General features: G+C 39.1%; 2 protein-coding genes across 2 annotated transcripts in view; one reads left to right on the top strand and one right to left on the bottom strand.

Moving 5' to 3' along the window:
• myadml2 (myeloid associated differentiation marker like 2) overlaps positions 1 to 23,743 on the top strand; it is a 235,087-nt gene that overhangs the window by 202,758 nt on the left and 8,586 nt on the right. The window lies entirely within an intron of this gene.
• The window catches only part of LOC307160368 (5-hydroxytryptamine receptor 3A-like), a 41,654-nt gene that overhangs the window by 10,869 nt on the left and 7,042 nt on the right, over positions 1 to 23,743 (bottom strand). The window contains exons 2-5 of the mRNA XM_079874439.1: positions 12,472 to 12,516; positions 12,191 to 12,303; positions 10,263 to 10,435; positions 9,988 to 10,148 (exon numbers count right to left, since the gene is read on the bottom strand). Coding sequence (XP_079730565.1) covers positions 9,988 to 10,148; positions 10,263 to 10,435; positions 12,191 to 12,303; positions 12,472 to 12,516 — 492 coding nt within the window. The remainder of the gene's footprint in view (positions 1 to 9,987; positions 10,149 to 10,262; positions 10,436 to 12,190; positions 12,304 to 12,471; positions 12,517 to 23,743) is intronic.

Genomic DNA, 23,743 nt, shown 5'->3' with positions numbered 1-23,743 from the left:
TTACAACACCCTTGCTGTCTTGATTGACACTAATTACTCTGCCAAGTTTAAACTGCCCTCTGAGTGCATTCTGATCTGCTATCCAAACAATGTCCCCAATTGCAACGTTCCTATGCATGGTATGCCACTTGGTCCTCAAGAATAAATTAGGACCCGCAAGTTGACTCCAGTGTCTCCAGAACTTATCCACCACTGACTGCATTGCTTGGAGCCGTTTGAATGGGTAACTGGAAAAGTCGAATGTTTTGACATCACCACTTTGAGATGCTCGCCCCAGCAGTAGTGCATTCGGAGTAACGTACTGGATGCAGTCTTCCTGGGTTTGCGCTCTAGCATCGATAGGCCGTTCGTTAGCGAGATTAGCTGCCATTTGAAGGGCTGTTTGGAACTCACTGTAAGTCAGAGTAGACTCGCCTCCACAGCATTGGAGCGCCCTCTTGACAATGCGCACTGCAGCCTCCGCAGCTCCATTCCTGTGTGGAGAATCGGCTGGATGGATTTTCCACATCCACTCTGTTCCATTTCGTGCTGCTATTTCCTCTAGAGCAGCCTTGTCGATGCCCTCCAGGAATTTGTACAACTCCTGCAAAACCGGTCTTGCTCCAATGAAATTGGTGCCTGGATCTGAATAGATCTTCTTAGGATAGCCCCTAACTGCAGTGAATCTTTGAAAGGCCATTAAGAAACTTTCAGTAGATTGGGTGTTAGCCAGTTCTGTGTGGATTGCTCTGCTCGACATACAGCAAAAGACAATCCCCCAGACCTTCATCAAAGCTCTTTTCTTAACGTCATCTTTCACAGAGTAGGGTCCAAAGAGATCTACTGCTGTAAACTCGAAGGGTGCTGCAGGCTGCGATCTCTCTGGTGGTAAATCACCCATCACTTGCCGACATTTCTTTGCTTTGGTCCTCCTTCACTGAACACAGCTGTCGACAACCTTTTGGGCTATTCTTCTACCCCTGATGACCCAAGCCTTCTTCCTCATCTTAAGTAAAGTTTCGGCCAATCCTCCGTGGCTTTTTCTGTGAGATTCTCGGGCTAGCAGTGTAGACACCCAGGCATTATAGGGAAGGATCGGAATGCTAACTTGATCTTCTTTAAAGGCCTGCATTCTCCCACCACAAACCAATAGCCCAGAGTCTGGATCTTTATAGACTACCAGCCGGTCTCTGGTGGTGTTTGGAAAGGTCATGCCTACTTGCACAGCAAGGAAAATATCTCGCAGGGCATCTACTCTTTCTCTCACCGAGATGGTTCCTGCTGAAGAGACTGCCTCCCACTTTGGGTCGTTTAGGGTTCGATTTCTTCCAAGGAACTTTTTTCCAGCTCTCCAAACCCACGCTACTGTTTTAACTAGTCTGGTTAGATCACTGAACTGCTTCATATCAATTAAGTTTTGGACAGCCGATCCTGCAGGTGGTCTCTTGGGTTCAATTTGATCTTGGATGACATCCTCATTTTGTCTTGATACTTCAGCTGGTTCCTGCTGTTTTGCTTTAGATCTCGTCAGTGCAGCTGCAAACGCCTTCTTTTGAAGCTTACTGATGCTTTCTCGGGCGTCAGCTGCTAGATCCTTAGCTGACCTGATTGGCCATTCATCTACTGGTAAGCTCAGGAACTTTGGCCCATTTTGCCACTCCGAATTTTCATCAAGATCTTGAGGATTAGCTCCCCTAGTGATTACATCGGCTATGTTTTGTGGACCTGGTATCCACCACCATTCTTGCGGCTTGGTAATTCCTTGGATCTCTCCAATTCTATTAGCGAAAAATGTCTTATAACCATAGCTTTCTCGCTGTATAGCACCAAGAACCGTTTGGCTATCAACCAAGTGAAACCACTTCCCAACTCGAATTCGGCTATGCTGCTCAAAGTACTTCCGCAGCCGGGAGGCAAACACTGCTCCGCACATCTCCGCTTTGACAGCGTCTCCTTTGTGGTCTAATGGAGTTAATTTGGCTTTGGACTCCACTAGCCTGGTGATTGAGCCGTTCTCAGAATTCCACCTGAGGTACATTACCGCACCATAAGCATTCTCGCTTCCATCTGAAAAGGTTATCGCCCAGGGTTCATCACTGAAATTTTGGGGGGTTATAGCTCTAGTGAATTTAATCTGGCCAAGCTGGACGTATTCCTCAAAGAGTTTAACCGCATCTCCTCTGAGATCATCCGAGAGGGAGGTATCCCAAGTTTCACTGACTGGAACTCTTCCATCCTTTGCCTCTTGAAAAGCTCTGCGGACTAGAATTGCTCCTTTCTGCTTGGCTGGAGTCACTAGACCTACAGGATCATACACCCCCGACACCTGACTCAACAACTCCCTTCGTGTCAGTGGATTTAGTGTTTGGACTCTGACTTGCTCTTGCAAGAGATTCTGACCAAGTCTCATTTTCTTCTTTCTCTTAGAGAAATTGATGGATGTCATCACATGGAGTTTGTCTTCTTTCACATCATATCCCAGACCAAGTGCTTTGTTTTCATCATTGTGCATTTGGTTTGGTAAAACCATGATCTTATCTTTGGTTCCCAGGGGCTCATTCTCTGCCTCGCTGCTCCCACTTTGACCTGAGAAGACCCATGGCTTGAGAAAAAATCCTCCTGCTGTTAAGATCCGTTCCACATTTGACACAATGGACCTCAGTTGATGAAGATCATTATGGGACGTAAGAATGTCGTCAACATAGCTGTCTTGATGGAGCACTCTCCGTTCTTCCTCAAGGTGAGCAAAGGATGGCAAATTGGCAGTTTCACGCATTGCCAGCTGTGCGATGCAGCCTGCTGGTTTGTCGCCAATGTTGACTCTTGTGACTGCGTATTCCTCCAGTTCCTCATCTTCGAAGTCTCGCCAAAGGAACCTGTGCATATGCATTTCACGGTCCTCCAACCAAACGGAGTTATACATCTTCTTGATGTCTCCTAATGCGGCGTACACTCCACTCCTAAATCTCAGCAGGACAGCACGTATCTGATTAAGAAAGTCTGGGCCCTTTACTAACAAATCGTTCATACTGACACCTCTGAATTTTTGGCTGCTGTTCCAAACAAGCCTCACTGGCGTTGTGACTGAGTGAGGGTTAGGAGCAATAAGATGGCTAACGTACCACACAGGCCCACTCCAGTTAGCTATTGTTTCTTCGGATAACTTTACTGCAGCCCCTCTATCAAGCATGTCCTTCACTTGAGCGCTATAGGCAACCTTCCATTCAGGTTCTTTGGCTAGCTGTTTCTCCATCCTCAAGAACGTAGCCTCAACCGCACCCCTGTTGTTTGGCAAGGAAGCTGGGTCCTCCAACCAAGGATATTTTGCGTGCCAATGCGGCTTTTTGCTGTGGTCGTCCTCCATGACGTAAGTGAGGCCCTCTCTTACCATTTCGAGTTCCCTCTCCTCAGCAAGAGTCATCTCTTTCCCACCTGGTTGGCAATTTCCACAGCGGCAACCACCACATTTAGGCTCACACGCCGCACCAATGGAATCCCACTTCCACCACTCCAGAAAGTCTCGGCTGCTGGTTAGAGTGCTTGATTCATGAAACCTAGCTAATGGCTTGTTTGGTGGATAGTACTCCGTTATTTCCTCATATTTCACAGCTGCCATTCTCATCGACCTCGCAAAGTGCGTTTTGGATTTGTGGGCCGATACAGCTACCTCTTCGAAGAGCTCGGGGTGCGTTCCTCCAACTGTCTTTCCTAGCGGGCCGTCCCACAGCACAAGGTCTCCGACCACTCGGACCCTCTGCGGGGCTAGTTGCCCCTCTCGATGGCTTATAAGCAGTTCGACCACTTTAGGCCTCGCAAGTTCGATGAGTGGAACGTCTGGAAATAAATTCTGCAGTCGTTCAGGTGGTACTGTTTTGTGAATTTCAGCAATGCTTTCTAATCCATAGCAGGCCAACTGATGTGACTTGAAAGTGCCCTGAGGAGTTTTTACTCTGATTTTTAGCAGATATCGTTTGGTCTTTACGCGAACTTTCATCCCTCCGACTCCATGGATGACAAGAGTAATTCTTTCACCATTTAGGTTTAGACGGCTTGCAGCACTGTGTGTTATATAATTTGTGTCTGATGCTAAGTCAATTAATGTCCCAATTCTCTGTCCAGCATTAGCTGTCACATTGAGAAGCATCATGATTACGGGAAGTTCTAGCAACCCATCTTCTGCCTGCAAACTTAGCTGTTCTTTTGTGACGTTGAATGCTCTTGCTGCAGTGTTTGAGAACACACTTCTGCATTGCTGCGCTAAGTCTGGTGGAAGCCTACAGAGGAAGTCCTCCTGATCCTTCGTATAGCCCTTCCTGCCCTTGTCTCTGTCGGGACAAAGCTTGCTCTTTCTCTCATTAGCGCCTCTTTCCTTTCTTTCAGCATTTGGGCATAAGTAAAAGTGATGCTCAGGAACACTCTCTTCTTCGCAGTCTTGGTTTTTGCATAGATAGCTGGGTTTACAGAATGAATGGTCCTCGTGGACTTCGAGGCACCTATTACAAGCTCCCAGTTTCCTCACTGCAGTCTTCCTGTCTGCCAGCTTTAATGACCGGAATTGTCTGCAGAAGTAGAGCTTCCTTTTGTGCTTAACGTCACCACAGACGACACACCCTGATTGGTCGTTGCTTGATTTTGTGGACTTTGTTCTTGCCCATCTTGGCTCAGTTCTTAACTCCCTTTTGTTTGGTTCCTCATCCCTTAGTTGTTCAAGCTGCTCATAAATGCTCTCTTGCTTTTTGAGGAATGCTAACAGATTGTCAAAACGGTTATCTGGTGTGACAGAGCTCTGCTGGTCAGAGATGTGGATAAGCCATTCCTTCTTGAGAGACTCAGGAAGTTTTCCTTCAATTGACTTTGTCACTAGCGGATTTTTAATAGCGCCAGTATTTCCAAGGTCACTCAAATCTCCAAGTGCCTTTTCTACTGCCTGAATTAATTCAACTATTTTCCGTGGCTGGTGACTTCTGATAGCAGGCATTTTTTGCAAGTCTTCCACTATTTCAATTGCAATTGCTGTCACATTTCCATAGCGGTTTTCCAAGACACGGAAAATGTCATCTGCTGTGTTATAAGTGGTTAGGTGGAGATCTCTTACAATCCTCTCATCGAGACTGTCTAATACCTGAATCTTCTTAACCTCCTTGGAACCGGTAGGCTCACCCTGCTTCTGAAGTGCTTCCCAGTCTCTCTTCCACCTATGAAAGTCACGTTTGTTACCAGTGAACTTTGGGAGGGCTGTGGGCTTTAACTTAATTGTAGCCACGGGGTAGTTGGAGATCATTGGTGGAGGTGTTGTTCTCTCTTTTTCCTCCTCTCGTCTCGCCCGAATGAAATCAGCTTTTCTCGAAACTAATCTGGTAACGGTGAGTTCGAGACTCCTCAGGCCTTGGCGGAAGTTATTCTGATCACCTGGTGGGATGCACCGCTGCCAATGGCTGTACAGGTCTTTTGCAGTCTTTGCTAAATTTTGAAGGTGACTGAGCATGAAGTCGTATGCTTCGTGATTGCCATCTGGAACTACTGCTGCGACACGTTCACTCTCAGCTTCGGCAACCTGCAGTGCTGTGGACAGTTCAACATCTCCATACTTAGCCCAGAGAGTTTCTTGAAGAAGACCTTTAACCTCCTTTAGCTTTAACTCACATTCGCTTGCAGTTTTTTCAAGGTCGGCTCTTTGCTGTCCTGTTAGCACATCTGACTCGTCTGTGTCCAGCTCCTCCTCTAATCCTGCAATGATGCCTGCTTCAAGATCGTCATTTGCTTCCATGACTTTCTCTGCTTGCATTGTGAGTTTATTTAAACTGCTCTGAAGATCCTCTTTTGTCATCTCTTTATAGGCTCTGGCTATGGTGTTGACTAGTTGTGTGAATCCTCTTTTCTCCACTGTCCTTTCTGCTTTGAGCTGCTCGAGTGACTTCCCGATCGCCTGCTCTGCCATTTTGAATTATCTTGTGGTTGGGAAGGAATGTATAATTCTTCCAATGATGTCTCTTTGGGTTTCACAGGTTTCCAGTTCCTACTGGTTTCCCGGTTTTTCACTGTCAAGCTTTGGCATTTTGTACACAATTTCCCCGCTTGAAAGGAACAGACACATCATCAACGAAGGCCTTAACTGGATTCCACTCTTCTTTTTATTACATCAATTATGATGAATGTTCAAATAGGTAGACAGAAGAAAGGTGAAAAACCTTTAACAGAAATAACAATACAAAATATGTAAATGAATTGCAAATAAAAGCTTATTAAACACCCATTGTTGTCATTTAAGTCTGTATCTCTCAAATAATTCTCAAATAATATTATTAACATGCTTAATACACTTTTAAGTGTAACCTGCAACATACACAATTCAGAAAATTAACATTAACACCATCACAATGTGTATATAAAATCAGATCACGTTATTTTAACGATCTGCTCAATCACACGTGAACTTCAGAAATAATATTGTATCGTCGCTATCTCCCGCGATTAAATCAAAATACAAACGAAAGTAACAAATCAATACACCAGTGACTTAATAACATTAATATTTGCTACACATAACTAAATTTAGCTTAAAATAGTCACGCAGTGAGCAGTTACAGAAAGTAGGTCACGCAATCTTTCCGTGCCGAGCACGAACAGATATGCTGCGTCACAAACTAATTCAGCATCTGGTGTTACACTAGCGTCATATTCTCCCAATCACAAAACCAACAAATTATTAAAGTTCTCACCGGCTGCCCCTTCGGGATTTGACGATGTATTCAATGTTTGTGCACTTTCTCCGTGTCCAGCTGTTCAGTTTTCGGCCGAGCTCGTCTCCGACTCGTCTCATACACACACTCTTTTCCGGTTTTTCCCCCTTCGCTCCGATTGGCTGAGAGACTACTATAGTTTTTTTTTCTTCTTTTCCCTTTCCTTTTTTTTCAGAATTAATTTATATTTCCTCCAGTTTGACTTGACACACACACACACGCCCCGCTTTGACACACACGAGCTGGGGCCTCTGGTTGAGAGAGTCATTGCAATTTTTTTTGTGAGTCCATTTTATTTAAACTTTTTGTGTGAGGTTTTAGTAAGCTATTTTATAATCATTTATATTCTTTTAAAGAACAGAATGTTTTTCAACCTTAGTTTAATTTATATACTTTTAAAAAGAACAGAATGTTTTATGTAAGATGATTTTTTATTCTTTTATTTATCTAAAACTGAAAGAATTGGTTTCAGTAGTTTTTATTTTATATACTTTTAAAGAACAGAATCTTTTTCAACTTTAGATTGATTTGCAAGATACTTATTTTATATTATATAATTTATATACTTTTAAAAAGAACAGAATGTTTTATGTAAGATGATTTTTATTCTTTTATTTATCTAAAACTGAATGAATTGGTTTCAGTAGTTTTTATTTTATACACTTATAAAGAACAGAATGTTTTTCAATTTTAGTTTAATTTGCAAGATATTTTAAAGGATAGAATGTTTTTGTGTGACATTGTTTCATCATTCATTCAGTGCCCGATGTGGAGGGTGGGAGATATAACCAGACACAGACCCATATAACTCGAACCTGACACCGGCTTCAAACGATCAAACATCTGTCAAAACCACATGATCTAGGGCTAAAAAAGTTAAAAGTCAAAAGCTTCTGTCAAAACCACATGGTTTAGGGCTAGCTAGATCATAGGTCAAAAGCTTCTGTCAAACCATACACAGCAAAAAGTCCAGTGTTAAATTAACTCTCCTGGGAGTTTATATGGCTCCAGAGTCAGTGTTAAAATATGAGTGTTAAATTAACACTGAAGAGTGTTAAAGTTAATGAGCTCATTAAGTGATTAATTGAGTGATGATTGAGCATTATTGAAGACACCTGATGTTAGCAAGCAGAATCACCAAAGGAGAAAATCTAATTTTTTTTAAGACACCGTTATGGAGATCAGTGTTTGCTTTAGTTGGGCTCTTGACCCATAAACTGTAAACATTAGATTATCTTTGGCTGTTGTATCTGAGTTATAACTGCCAGATGAACAAAGAGAAAGTTGATCAGGTTTTGTTGGTTATGTTTTAATATAATCATAATTTCACTTGAATCACTGATCTCATTTAGAGTCTAATCTCTGACTTAAATGTATATTGTTGATTACAGCATCACTGTGATTCTACAGCATAAGATCTTTTTTTTCTAACTAGTCTAAAGGATTTCTTAAAAGTTGTTCTGATAAAACAAAATCTTTCTTTTAGGCACACACAGACATCGAGAATCAGTGTATTGATCTCAACTATGGTGACAAACAGAATATTCATTTAGGAAAAGGAAATTAGTTAGACAATTCAGATCATAATTTATTCATACCGCAATGCATGATGGGAGCCATGAATGAGTTTTGATTGGTGGCACCCAGAATGCACTGTAACATGCTTTATTATTGTCACCATTGTTGAGATTCACAGGCTGATTATTGATGTCAGTGTGTCTAAATAAAGTAATTTTCTAAGTCTTTTTATCAGAACAATTTTTAAGAAATATTTTGGATTATGTTGATAATGAAAATCATTTGCTGTAGAATCACAGGCTGCTGTAATCAACAAGGTAAATCTGACTCTCTAAATGAGAGTTGATATTCAGGTCAAATTACGACTATCAAATCATAACCAACACCACCTGATCACCTTTTCGCTTTGTTCATCTGAGAGTTATAACTCAGATACAACAGCCAAACAAAATCTAAAGTTAATGCTTTAAGGGTCAAGAGCCCAACTAAAACAAACACTGATCACCATAACGGTATCTTAAAAAAAAATGATTTTCTCCTTTGGTGATTCTGCTTGCTAACATCAGGTGTCTTCAATAATGATCAATCATAACTCAATGAATCACTTAATGAGCTCATTAACTTTAACACTCTTGAGTGTTAATTTAACACTCATATTTTAACACTGACTCTGGAGCCATATAAACTCCCAGGAGAGTTAATTTAACACTGGACTTTTTGCTGTGTATGATCGATGGGTGGGAGGGTCAAAGGTTAATCCCTGACCCCTAGACCGGAAGTTCAACCTGTCAAAAGGTCAAAGGTCAAAGTCATTAATCATTTTTTGACATTTGCCATAGTATATATGAAGAGTTCAGATGCAAAAGCCTCTAAGTGCCATCTGAAATTTTCTTCTTGAATGATCATTTTTATCAAGCTTGTGTATTTAAGTTCAGTCATTTCACTTAAATGACAATTAATTGGTAATTTTCATTGCCATTTAAGTGAAATGACTTTACTTAAATATACGAGCTTGATAAAAATGATCATTCTAGAAGAAAATTTCAGATGGCACTTAGAGGCTTTTGCATCTGAACTCTTCATATACTACTTAGGGCCATCAGTCATTTTTGACAGATGGTGAATCTTAATGCTACAGTCTTCTATTATTTGCAGTTAATTTCAGGCTGTGTGGATTTAAGTCAGTTGTAATTGTTGTGTCTCATTTTCTGAGAGTGTAAGCATGGTGTTGAACCAACATCACATTGTAACATTGACTCAATAACATTATCATTGATTTATGGATGAAATTTCAAAAAAAATTCAACATTAATTGCAAGAGCAAAATAAATTTTGATTCAGTGCAGTTAACATTGATACATTAACATTGTTTTGATGGTTTCTATCTATCTGGAACTATCTAATCAAACACACCTGAACCAGCTCATCAATGTCTTCAGGATTACTAGAAAGCTTCAGGCAGGAGAGTTTATCAGGGTTGGAGCGAAACTCTGCAGGGCAGTGGCCCTCCAGGACCGAGTTTGCCCATCCCTGCTCTAACGTCAAGAAAACTGGACATTTTTACGTTCCCAGAACCAACACTGAATATTTGGAGAACGCTCTTATAACAAAAGTCTGTTAGCTGGGAATGCAGTCTTTGAGTGTGGAGACCCCACACCATTTTGGAGTTCATGCCCCATTTTGGAGATCTCCAGTCTGCAGTTATAAAAAGTATTAAAAAAGTACTTAAAAATAGTCTTGTGCTATGTACCTGATATATCAGCTGATCCAATGTATTCCAATAAATGGTGGCTTGAGCTTTAGAGATATCTATGTTGAGGAGTTCCCACTCTCCCTGGGCCTCAAAGGATTCCCTGGAAGCAAATGTAGCTGCCACTGCATCTGAGAGTGGACGTATTATAAGATCCTTCTCTTTGGAAACAAACGTTAAAATGTATTATTTATTATAAGTCAAACAATTTAAAATAATTGATGTTTCATTTATTCATTTGTTTGTCAACACTGATTCATGTGTTTCAGATGTACTTAAATATGCTGAAGACTGAAGTGTTATACTGCAGATTTGGGTGTCGAAGGGAAACCTGTAGAGATCCATCTTACAGGTCGTGGTCAGAGCTAAAACATCATATGTGAGTAAAAAGCCCGAATCACGCAACTGCACATATGGAGACTCCTTTGTTCCAAACTCTGTCTTGATGCTAAATGGATAAAAATTAAAGTATTAAGTTAATACTTATTGAATATTATTAAGATGATTAGAGGTATTCAAAATAAAACTAAACCTGCATACTATACTGAGGGTTGGTTATGTGATTAAAAAGAGCCAAAAAGGATATTGTGATGTTCATCTGGAAATACTAGAGAACCCAGTCAACACTTGATCTCACAGTGATGTCACCATGTGGTCACAACGTCAACAATGTGAGTTCACAGTGAGCTAAAAGTGCACTCACTGTGAGCTCATACTATGGCCACAATATGAGCTCATCCCAGCTAGAAATGGTATTGTTCTATGAATTTTTTGAGAGCATTTTGTTATGTTCTTGTAATGTCCTCTGTAGCTAATTTTTTTTAGCGGGAAGTTTCCCAGCAGACGCAGGACTGCACCTCTTAAGAGGTTTAGATGTCAAAGTTAGTTTGAAAATAATAGTTTGGTTTGGTCACCATTATTGTGCTCAGTGTTTGGTTTAGTTGGGCTCTTTGGCCTTGACTAATTGATGTCAGTTTTTCTCTGGCTTTTTGTTATAGCAAGAGAAAATGTGATCAAGTAAAATAGCTACTTGTTGATAATATGAAGATATTATAATAATGTAGTGGCCATGTAGTGGCAGTCATCCAGGTGTCAATTAATAATTAAAATAATAAAAGATTTTATCAATCATAAAAATCCAGGACCTCAAACACATGAGTTCATACAGTATTTTAATTAAAACATCTAAAGTACTTTATTTTTATAAATTAAATTTGTGTTCATAAAGTTTAAACCACATTATTGAGACAAACACTAACCTCAAGAACCAGCGTGTGAATCTCAATAATGGTGACACGCTTCATGCAGAAATGCATTCTGGGTGCATCATGCAAAACTCATCAGTGGCTCTCAGAATGCATGAAGTATGTCACTGTTATTGAGATTCATGCGCTGATTCTTGAGGTTTGAGTGTGTCTGAGTGAAGCAGTTAATCCAAATGTTTTATTGGTATTATTTTAGTGTTATATTGATTTTCTCATTTAAATATGGCCAGATGTAATGTTGGAGGAACATTACCATAATCAGTCATATGAAATTAATAACACATGACCATCTAGAAGTTGATCAAAGCACTACATGATGAGTAAATTATTGTCATCAATAGTAATCAAGTATCTGACATAATCTGATCACATTTTCTCTTACTATACTTAGCATAACAAACAGTTACAGAAGCCAGAGCAAAACTAACATTAATACACCAAGAGTCAAACTGCCCAACTAAAGCAAACACCAATCACCATAATGGTGACATCAAACCAAACTATTAATTTCAATAAATCATCAACATATAAACCTCTGTTAATCTCAATAAGAACTTTTCCACGCCTGACAGAAGTAAATCTGGTTAGTAATAAGTGAAGCTGGTAATGCTGTTTGTGGAGTTGTTTAATGATGCTGGAGCCTGATATCCGATGTTTACATTAACCCAATTTTCAATTTCAACCAAAATTTGATGTCTGAGTGATGGAGTCCACATCCAATAACATGTCTAGCTGAGGTGATTCACATTGTGGCCATAATATGAGCACACAGTGAGTGCACTGTGCGGTTACACTTTTAGCTCACTGTGAACTCACATTGTGATCATATGGAGAGATCACTGTGAGATCAACATGTTGATGGGAAGTCAGTGGGGACCATGTGAGAAAAAAATAAATGAAATGCTAAATGAAAAGTTCTGAAAGAAGTATTTTTATACCTTTCTACTATTCCAATGTCCGGAGTCCAAAACACATTTTTGGGGAATACAACTGTATCAATTCCACAATAATCACTCCATGAGTTCCACCTAAATTTTAGGTCCCCCCAAGCCTGGAAAGATATAATTATGGAGTTCACAGTGATTATAAGAGTGAGTTGTTTGAAAATCAAGTACAATCTCTGATCATACATGACAATTAAAAGATTTTTTTTTTTTTTTTTTAATTTTTATAAAATAAGACTTTATAAAATGTGAAATAACAGTTTTAAAACACTCACAATTATCAATTTGATCTGTGTCGAGATGCTCTGGGCTTTTTCATTCTGTAGAAAAAAAGAAGTGAGTGATGAAACTCATAACTGTGTCTCGAGATTAATATACTGTTGGCTGTGTTTTATGTAATGTCCTCATACTGTACTTATTATTATTTTGAGGGTTTCAAAAACATCTTGCCAAAGAACTGCAGCTGAAAAGTAGCCAGCTGTCTCACACTGGTACATTTACAGAAATGTTGATGAATGTGTGTTGTCCTTTCAAAGAAAGAAAGAAAGAAAGAAAGAAAGAAAGAAAGAAAGAAAGAAAAAGAAAAATCCCCAGTGTTAAATGAACACCTCTCAGGGGCGGTTTCCCAGACAGGGTTTACATTAAGACAGGAGTAGGCCTTAATCTAGAATAGTTAATCGTGTCTTCAAAAAAGGCTTTCTGTAACACAGATTGAGTACAGATTACTAATACCTGCTGTATGGAATAAACAAAATAAACAAGATTCATTTAAAACCCACTGTGCTATATGAATTATTATTTATTAATAATTTATTATTCTGAATTAATTACTTTATTGAAATAAAGTCAGTCTGGTTAGTAATAAGTGAAGCTGGTAATGCTGTTTGTGGAGTTGTTTAATCCTCCTCTGCTGAGATCTTCACAGATTTAATGTCTTCTTTTCTCTTCAGTTGATTTCATCTAAGGCTGTGTCTGAAGAAAGTTGTAGTTTATTTTAAGAGTTTTTGCTTCGTACTATTTAATTGTGTTTTAATTCAAATGTAATAATGAACCAAAAAAAAAAAAAAAACTAAGCATTCCTTTGAAAGTAATTAAGGCGAAAATCCATAGGTCTTTCATTTACTTGTGTTACAACGCGGACAGGCTTATCATGTCATCCGTCTTATTCATTTTGTTAATAACTAATATGCTAATGTTAATAATATATATTTTTTTTTTTTTTTGTTATTAGAGTTCATGCTTAGAAATGTGTTTAGCCTTTCTTCCAACTGTTGAAGTGCCTCTGTGAATATACACATCCCAGATAGCAACATTTTGACGTCTCAGATCCGTCCCACATCTGGCACACGTGCACAGCAAAAACTCCAGTGTTAAATGAACTCTACAGGGAGTTTATATGGCTCCAGACTCAAGGGTGTTAAAGTTAATAAGCTAATTAAGTGATTCATTGAGTGATGATTGATCATTATTGAAGACACCTGATGTTAACAAGCAGAATCACCAAAGGAGAAAATCTATTTTTAAGACACCATTATGGTGATCGGTGTTTGCTTTAGTTGGGCTCTTGACACTTAAATCATTAACTTTAGATTTTGTTTGGCTGCTGTACCTGAGTTATAACTGCCAGATGAACAAAGAGAAAAGCTGATCAGGTGGTATTGGTTATGTTTAGAGGTCGATATGGTTTTTTTCAGGCCGATGCCGATCTTTTGAAATCCGGGTCGGGCGATGGCCGATAAATGATGCCGATTTATTTTTGCCGATTATGCGCTTGTTTTTAACCTCTATTTGAAAGATAAAATGTAACACAAATAATTACTTAAGATAGACAAAATTTCTCAACAAAAACATTTATTGAACACTTTACCAATCTGCACTTGTACAAAAGACAAAAAGACCTTCAGATAGATTTGGTAATTGTACCTGAATGAATTGAAAATTAATTTGCTACATTTCAGATTAATATATTTGTTTTCCTTAACATTTTAATTAACAGTAACTTAAACACTTTGCAGTTTAAATGATGTCCTGATAAACAAAATGACGGAGTATGTTTTTATGTTTCCACTGTTCGATCGCGCCCGCGCCTCACACACACACACACACACACACACACACATACACACACACACATTTGCGCACACACAAATATAAGTAAACACTTTGCGACTTTAAACACACGCGACTTTTCGATCGCGCCCGCGCCTCTCTCTCTCTCTATCTCTATCTCACACACACATACACACACAACATATTCCAGCATTGCAATCTTTACATCACAGCCTGAGCTAAAGGTGGGCTACAGATTAGGTGTCCCTAAAGAACCCGCGTATCTAACAGTAGTTCCGCATTACTTTGCACGCAAGTTTTATTTATTTTTATAGAGTGTATTCTCCGTGGAAATTTATACACAGAACCGTGACGCCTGTATCGATTCGGTTCAATATGAATACATGTACACAGCAAAATCCCCAGTGTTAAATTAACACTCCTCAGTGTTTATATGTGTCCACACTACAGAGTGTTAAAAATTAACACTGAAGCAGTGTTGAAGTTAATGCAATAATTAAGTTAACACTGAAGCAGTGTTGAAGTTAATGAGATAATTAAGTGATTAATTAAGTGATGATTGGCCATTAGTGGTGACACCTGATGATAACAAGCAGACTCACTGAAGGAAAGTGAAACAAGAACAGAAAAAAGAGAAACACAAGAACTACTGACTTCGAGCCATTATTGCACTTATTATTTGACCAGTTTGACTTTATTTCTGTCATACTTCTACACACGGTCTTATTTAGATTTAACAGAAGTTTAGATGGTAATGTTTTATGGAATGTTTCGTTTCATGTCACCATTATGGTGATCAGTGGTTGCTTTAGTTGGGCTCTTGACACGTTATTATTTAACATTAGTATTTCTCTGGCTGCTCCAACTCTGTGCATATAGAGCATATGTGTTGTGGGAAGAGAAACTGTGACTTTGGTTGTGTTTCCTGAAAATATCGCAAGCCTAATTTGGTCGTATAGACCATTTATTGCAGTTGGTCTGCGATTAAGTTAGGCTTAAGATGCTTTTGGAAATGCACATGCAGCCCTGGTTATATTTCGATGATGAAATTACTAGTGACCTGATTCAATGATGGCACCCAGCATTATAAACTGATTATCTAATTGTTTTATTAATTTTTCACTGCAGTAGTTACTTCCAGCAATGTGTTAAAGATTTGAAAGATTTAAAATCACACACTGACATCAAGAATCTACATATGAATCTCAACAATGGTGACAATCAAACAAATGCTTAATGTTGCAGTGCATGATGGGAGCCACCAATCAGAACGCATCAATGGCTGACATCATGCATTGCAGCATGAATAAATTATGCAGCTGAATTGTCCTGTAATTTTCATTGTTTTTTCTGTTGGCTTTTATTTTGCTATTGTTTTGTTCTGACTTTAATAGCTTGTTTTGTGATGTTCAGAGTTGATCTGTTTGTCACTAGTTTGTTTATTGTCACCATTGTTGAGATTCATATGCTGATTCTTGATGTCTGTGCGTTTAAACACAATAACTTCTTTGCTCAAAGTATTTTCAAAATTTTTCATATTGCTGTTGGATCTCAAACTGTAGAATCTCAGAGCTACAACCACCAATACTAAAACAAGACATCAAGTATATAGTCAAAAATTTAGACTCTGAATGGCATCAATGAATCAGGACACTACATGATGATAATGTTTTTATCATCAAAACATATTGTGAGCAGGTCATGTTTTCTCTTGCAGTAACAAATGTGCTTTATAAACACAGAGTTGTAGCAACCAGAAAAAAACTAATATTATAAAATGAAAAGGGTCAAGAACCCAACTAAAGCAAACACTGACCACCAAAATGGTAACTTGAAAAGAAAAATTCCATAAAATATTACCGTCTAAACTTCTGTTGAATCTCAAGAACTTTTGTCGATGTATGACAGAAATAAAGTCAAACTGGTAATAAGTGCAACAATGTGTAATGACTGGAAGTCAGTTGTAGTTCTTGTGTTTCTCTTTTTTCTGTTATTGTTTTTTCTCTTTCCGTCAATGATTCTGCATATTAACATCATGTGTCACCACTAATGGCCAATCATCACTTAATTAATCACTTAATTATCTCATTAACTTCAACACTGCTTCAGTGTTAATTTTAACACTCTGTAGTGTGGACACATATAAACACTGAGGAGTGTTAATTTAACACTGGGGATTTTGCTGTGTACCGTTCCACCCCTAATCTACAGTGAAATACAGTCACACATTACACTACTGTTTGGCCAGCATTTTAACCGTGTTTAATCCAGCTACTAGCTAACGGAATGCTAAAGTTAGCTGCTGACTAGTGCAGAGAAGCGATGTTTCTGTTATTCTAACGTCAGTTTTCAGAGCATCCAAGAGAAGCACAGGCATAACAGTAGCACCGAAATGAAGCACAGAAATCCGCGTTGATATTCGGTCCGGTATGTTGTAAAGTTTTTCTTTCTTCAAAGCAGAGACCAGGAGACAGTCGGGATCGCGTTCAACGGAAGTTATTCTTTATTGAGAACTCCTCCATACGCGGCTGTAGAAACTTCCAACATGATCTAACTCTAATACAGTATGCATTGTAGTTATATACATTCCAAGGGGGAGGGATTACATAGAGGTGGAGACTCTGAACAAAGCATGCAAATGAAGTAGGAACACACCCTACTCTGAGTCCAATTGAATCAGCATAACTATTCACATGCTGATACTGGCCAGGAGCTCCAATTCCAAGAGCCATCCCAGAGCCGTTAAAGACAAAAGGTGAAAGTCAATCAACCTAACGATTCAACGTCTGGACTGTGGCTCTTGCTCCAAGGGCCATTAAAGACAATAGGTTAGCGTCTCCGTGATCTGACTCATTTAACTTACAAAGGAAAAACAGGTCAGGCAGGAATATCTTGCTGTAAACTCAATAATCACTTTCTCAGTTTATATACTATCTAAATTAAAACCTCAAATGCTAAAATCAGTATTCTTCACCGTGATGTTATGTAAGGAAGCATATCTGAAAACATATTCTTAAATTTTAACCCTTCAGTCCCCTCTTTGAGAGTTCTTAAAATAACTCTCACAAAATACAAATTTAAACACTTAAACGTTTAATTCTTGTAACTTGAAAAAGTTACAGGCACGTATAACTTATTCTGTGTTGTGTCCTTGATTTACATGAGTGTCATAGTTCTTCGCAAAACCATAACTGTTGACACATACGACGCAGGGTGTAAAATGTCGTATAAACTACATGATTACACAGAAAACCATGTAGCATAAGAGTGGAAGTCCTGAAAATCCATGGCGCCTGAATAGCTGTGAAGTCTGTTTCCTGTAGAGTCCATTTGTCACGTAGAGTCGCTCTGATGACTCGTCCCTCATGAGGTTTGTTCATGGAAATCTGAGGTGACGTTTTATACCAGGATGCTGCTTGTGAAGACATCATGGCATACACACATACCTGTAAAACAATAAAACAAAGAAACGGCAGACCAGCAGTATTCATGCATGGACTTCATTCTTCCATAAGTCGCACATGTTCTGTGTTGATTTTCTGTACTTGCATGTTGACACAGAAACGAACATGCGATTAGGGTCCGTGATTTCTCTGCGTTGTGTTTCTGAACCATGAAGAATTATCTTCAGTCATCTGGTGTGTAATTTTGTTGAAAGATCAAGATTGCTTGTTGGTTAACTTGACATTAACCCGGTGCAGCACTCATGCAATGGTGCAGGCTTGTAGTCTTGATCATGTCGATGGATGACTGAAGGTTTCGTATGTCTCTGCGTTGTGTATTTTTCTTCTGTGTTGGTTGGCTCGGCAGTGGGTCTAGTTGTTTTCTTGAGGTTGTGGCTTCATATGCAGGTGAGGAGGTCTTTGCCTATGGGTCTCAGGAGAGCCATCAAGTGTTTATCTGCACAGAGGAAGAAAGAAAACAAAAGACGACAGAGCAGTATTTGTCCAAACACTAGGGTTGTAGCGTTTTCAGAGTCTAGTGTTGTTGTTTCATTCTTTCCCTATTTCTTAATTGATTTGAGACACCTAATGGACAACTGAGGTAAGGATGGACTAAATGGGGAAAGGCCTATGAGGTTGTCTTCACCCTGGATTGGCCCCCGACGCCTGTTGCATCAGTTCTTTCCAGGGCCCTCACTGAACCGTGTCCTATTCTGTCCCTGTGTTGTGTACACACTGTACAGTGTGTGAGAAAATTGGCACATTTTCATTCTCCAGTGAAACATCAGTCTTAATAGACATCATATAGAGCATGGAGGTCTGATTGTAGTGTTCTGCAGTGTAACATTTATGGCTGTGAGTTTTCTGAATGTCCCCCAAACAAAGGCTGTGACAGTCACTTTCCTTTTGTTCTATTAAACAAAAAATAAGTCTTTCATCTTTGTTGTGAGTTACTGGGGAAATTAAGCACTCACAGCCTAAATGGTTAACACCGTATCAAGTTGCCCCACAAGTTTAACGAGGAGGGGAGGGGCTGCTTTAAAGTAGCAAACAAATGTAGTAAGAGCTGCATAACATTGTTAACTTGTCTTAAGTTATTTTTATTTTTTCGACATTCTTTTCCAAAATGTCCGTGCTTGCCACAGTAAGAACAACTGGCTTCTCTAGGACTTTTGCGTTTCTTTGGCTTCTCTGAGTTAACCTTAAAGGATGCTGCTGCAATTTTTACTCTTGCCTTGACATCAAAGTCTCTTTCCCAAATAGCTAAACTGTCCAAGTTGTCTTTCAGGGTTCTATTTGACCATGTAAGATCTAAGAAAGGCAATGCATTTCTATGTTCTGACAAAAGACCATCGGACCATGCGCGAACTAGAGGACCATTATGACCTAACACTTTCTCTGGAGTGTCGGCAATCCCGCTGTAAGCGGCAGCGGTCTGGCAAAATCTTTCTGTGTACTCACAAACAGTTTCATCCTTCTTCTGTACACAACTAGTAATTTTCAACCAATCCACTTTCGGTCCAACAATGTCCTTTAACACTTTCAGAACTTCCTCTCTCAATTCATCTTTACTGGCTTGTTGCAGTTCAGAATTGTTTACAGCACTTTCAAAATCATTGAATTCTGAATCAGTCAAGATCTGTGATATTAGCTGGGTTACTTCAGCTAGAGTCATATCATAGAGTCGCATCTTTTTGGACAACTCTCTCCTAAACTCAGAAAAATTTCTTTGCACTGATGGCAAACTTTCAGCAATTCTCTCAATATCTTTAGGACCTAAAGATGTTTTGACTGCTTGTGGCTGCAATATGGGGGTTGCAAATGGAACTGTATCAACACCTTTTCCCTGAGGCTTTTGTTTAGCTACGCCCACTTCAACTGCATTTACATCTGCATTGACATTGTCCTCTATTCTATCAAAAGACTGTAAATCAGGATAGCTTTCATCTGACTGTTGGTCTTCTAAATCACATTTGGTTGAGGCTTTGTTATGGCCCACCTTTGTCTTGAGACAGGACATGTGAGTCTGCAATTGTTTGTTCTGATCGTTTAACGTAGCAATACACAGAGCTTGTTCTTGTGCAATGGATAAGCTAAATTCTCTGTGACAACAGATAATGGCTTTCATATCGTTCTTGCGAATGCTTGCTCCTAGTACCTTCTTACAATCTTCAATTGACCAAACTTTGACTGCATCAATGCCAAATTTCTTTGTTAAATTCAATCTGACTTTCTCAGTCACGATTGTGTCCATGCATTCTCCTAACAAGGACTTAAACTCATTGTCTGTCCATAACGGGCTAGCTAATCCACCTTTCTCCGTTGTGGAAATCAGCCTAGCATTCCTTCTAACCATTTTGTGACTTTCTGTTACCACAAACAAACACTAAAAAAAAAAACTTCTCTCTACTGTCTTGCAAACAGAGGGTACAATCTTATTAGCACATGAGGCTAAATCTTCTCTAGCTTACAAAGGTACAAACAATATTAACATGTAACTGTTAATCTTCCCTGCCAACAACAGAGGATCAATTTCATCTCTAAAAGAAAAAACTTTTTAGAGGCTTATCTTTAGTTAACTAAACTCTACAGCTGTTTGTTAACTATTTCTCTGAACGGCGCAGAGGAAAACATTTGTACTGGTCTGCATTGGTTCTTTTAATGGAGTGAAACTCACCGAGTCTTTCATTTGTAGAGAAAGATTCCGTCTGGAAAAATTCAGTCTTTGAGATCTTTTTGGAGCTTGAAGTTTTCAATCTGGATTCAGAAGATTCAGTCTGGAACTCAGTCAGCTTGGTTGAGATCTTTGAGCTTGAAGTTTCAAGATGCAGTTCTTTGAGCTTAAAATTCTTTGAGTTTCCTTCTTCTCCATCCGGGTCACGGCACCATCTGTTGTAAAGTTTTTCTTTCTTCAAAGCAGAGACCAGGAGACAGTCGGGATCGCGTTCAACAGAAGTTATTCTTTATTGAGAATTCCACTGTACGCGGCTGTAGAAACTTCCAACATGATCTAACTCTAATACAGTATGCATTGTAGTTATATACATTCCAAGGGGGAGGGATTACATAGAGGTGGAGACTCTGAACAAAGCATGCAAATGAAGTAGGAACACACCCTACTCTGAGTCCAATTGAATCAGCATAACTATTCACATGCTGATACTGGCCAGGAGCTCCAATTCCAAGAGCCATCCCAGAGCCGTTAAAGACAAAAGGTGAAAGTCAATCAACCTAACGATTCAACGTCTGGACTGTGGCTCTTGCTCCAAGGGCCATTAAAGACAATAGGTTAGCGTCTCCGTGATCTGACTCATTTAACTTACAAAGGAAAAACAGGTCAGGCAGGAATATCTTGCTGTAAACTCAATAATCACTTTCTCAGTTTATATACTATCTAAATTAAAACCTCAAATGCTAAAATCAGTATTCTTCACCGTGATGTTATGTAAGGAAGCATATCTGAAAACATATTCTTAAATTTTAACCCTTCAGTTGTTGAATTACATATTTTATTAAATGTTTAATTTAGTTTGCAACAGTAAAAGTTGAGTATATTGAAGTTAGCATTTTAAGGTTAGGTTAGGATAATGCTATCAACAGTTCCTACCAGCCCTGTTTTCTCTATTGTGTTTTAAATGAGTCTTTAATGGCTCTAGCCAGTAGCTCCAAGACGCACCCTTTGTCTTAAATGGCTCTGGGATGGCCCGTGGAACCAGAGTTTCCTGGCCAGTATCAGCATTTGAATAGGTATGCTGATTAAATTGATACTGGTAAACACGCTGGGGTCTGGGGCGGGTTCCTTAACTTGTATACCTAATTTGCATGCTTTGTTCAACCTCAATGTAAATCCCTCCCCCTTAATGTCTATAAATTTGCAAGGCAACTCTCTTGAGTTAGTCTTGATGATGATGATGATGAACTACAGACTACTTGGAAGAATAAATCTCTTCTGCTTATAAGATCCATCTCAAGTCTCCTGGTCTCTGCTTTGAAGAAAGAAAAACTTTACAACAGATGGTGCCGTGACCCGGATGGAGAAAAAGGAAACTCAAAGAATTTTAAACTCAAAGAACTGCATCTTGAAACTTCAAGCTCAAAGATCTCAACCAAGCTGACTGAGTTCCAGACTGAATCTTCTGAATCCAGATTGAAAACTTCAAGCTCCAAAAAGATCTCAAAGACTGAATTTTTCCAGACGGAATCTTTCTCTACAAATGAAAGACTCGGTGAGTTTCACTCCATTAAAAGAACCAATGCAGACCAGTACAAATGTTTTCCTCTGCGCCGTTCAGAGAAGTAGTTAACAAACAGCTGTAGAGTTTGGTTAACTAAAGATAAGCCTCTAAAAAGTTTTTCTTTTAGAGATGAAATTGATCCTCTGTTGTTGGCAGGGAAGATTAACAGTTACATGTTAATATTGTGTGTATGCTCTTGCTAGAGAAGTTAGCATCAAGTGCTAATAGTTGGTATCCTTTGCTTTAGGCAGAGAAGAATTAGCTTTACGTGCTAGTTATTTCTGTTGATCCTCTGTTCTTGTCAGCAGGGAAGTTAAGTGTGGTAATTTGGAAAGTTAACAATAGTTAAGCTGTGTTAACAAGATTGTACCCTCTGTTTGTAAGACAGTAGAGAGAAGTTTTAGTGTTTTGTGATTGTTAAGTAACAAAGGAAGTCACAAAATGGTTAGAAGGAATGCTAGGCTGATACCCACGACAGAGAAAGGTGGATTAGCTAGCCCGTTATGGACAGACAATGAGTTTAAGTCCTTGTTAGGAGAATGCATGGACTCAATCGTGACTGAGGAAGTCAGATTGAATTTAACAAAGAAATTTGGCATTGATGCAGTCAAAGTTTGGTCAATTGAAGATTGTAAGAAGGTACTAGGAGCAAGTATTCGCAAGAACGATATGAAAGCCATTATCTGTTGTCACCGAGAATTTAGCTTATCCATTGCACAAGAACAAGCTTGTTGTATTGATACTTTAACCGATCAGAACAAACAATTGCAGACTCACATGTCCTGTCTCAAGACAAAGGTGGGCCATAACAAAGCCTCAACCAAATGTGATTTAGAAGACCAACAGTCAGAGGAAAGCTATCCTGATTTACAGTCTTTTGATAGTATAGAGGACAATGTCAATGCAGATGTAAATGCAGTTGAAGTGTGCGTAGCTAGACAAAAGCCTCAGGGAAAAGGTGTTGATACAGTTCCATTTGCAACCCCCATATTGCAGCCACAAGCAATCAAAACATCTTTAGGTCCGAAAGAGATTGAGAGAATTGCTGAAAGTTTGCCATCAGTGCAAAGAAATTTTTCTGAGTTTAGAAGAGCATTGATCAGCAAAATGCGGCTCTATGATATGACTCTAGCTGAAGTCACCCAGCTAATATCACAGATCTTGACTGAGTCAAAATTCAATGATTTTGAAAGTGCTGTAAATAATTCTGAACTGCAACAGGCCAGTAAAGATGAATTGAGAGAGGAAGTTGTTAAAGTGTTAAAAAACATTGTTGGACCGAAAGTGGACTGGTCAAAGCTCACTAATTGTGTACAGAAGAAGGATGAAACTGTTTGTGAGTACACAGAAAGATTTTGCCAGACCGCTGCCGCTTACAGCGGAATTGCCGACACTCCAGAGAAGGTGTTAGGTCATAATGGTCCTCTAGTTCGCGCATGGTCCGATGGTCTTTTGTCAGAACATAGAAATGCATTGCCTTTCTTAGATCTTACATGGTCAAATAGAACCCTGCAAGACAACTTGGACAGTTTAGCTATGTGGGAAAGAGACTTTGATGTCAAGGCAAGAGTAAAAATTGCAGCAGCATCCTTTAAGGTTAACTCAGAGAAGCCAAAGAAACGCAAAAGTCCTAGAGAAGCCAGTTGTTCTTACTGTGGCAAGCACGGACATTTTGGAAAAGAATGTCGAAAAAATAAAAATAACTTAAGACAAGTTAACAATGTTATGCAGCTCTTACTACATTTGTTTGCTACTTTAAAGCAGCCCCTCCCCTCCTCGTTAAACTTGTGGGGCAACTT

The sequence above is a fragment of the Squalius cephalus genome, assembly GCF_949319135.1.
Source record: "Squalius cephalus genome assembly, chromosome: 1".
Lineage (NCBI taxonomy): Eukaryota > Metazoa > Chordata > Actinopteri > Cypriniformes > Leuciscidae > Squalius > Squalius cephalus.
This window is presented reverse-complemented; position numbering and strand designations above follow the sequence as displayed.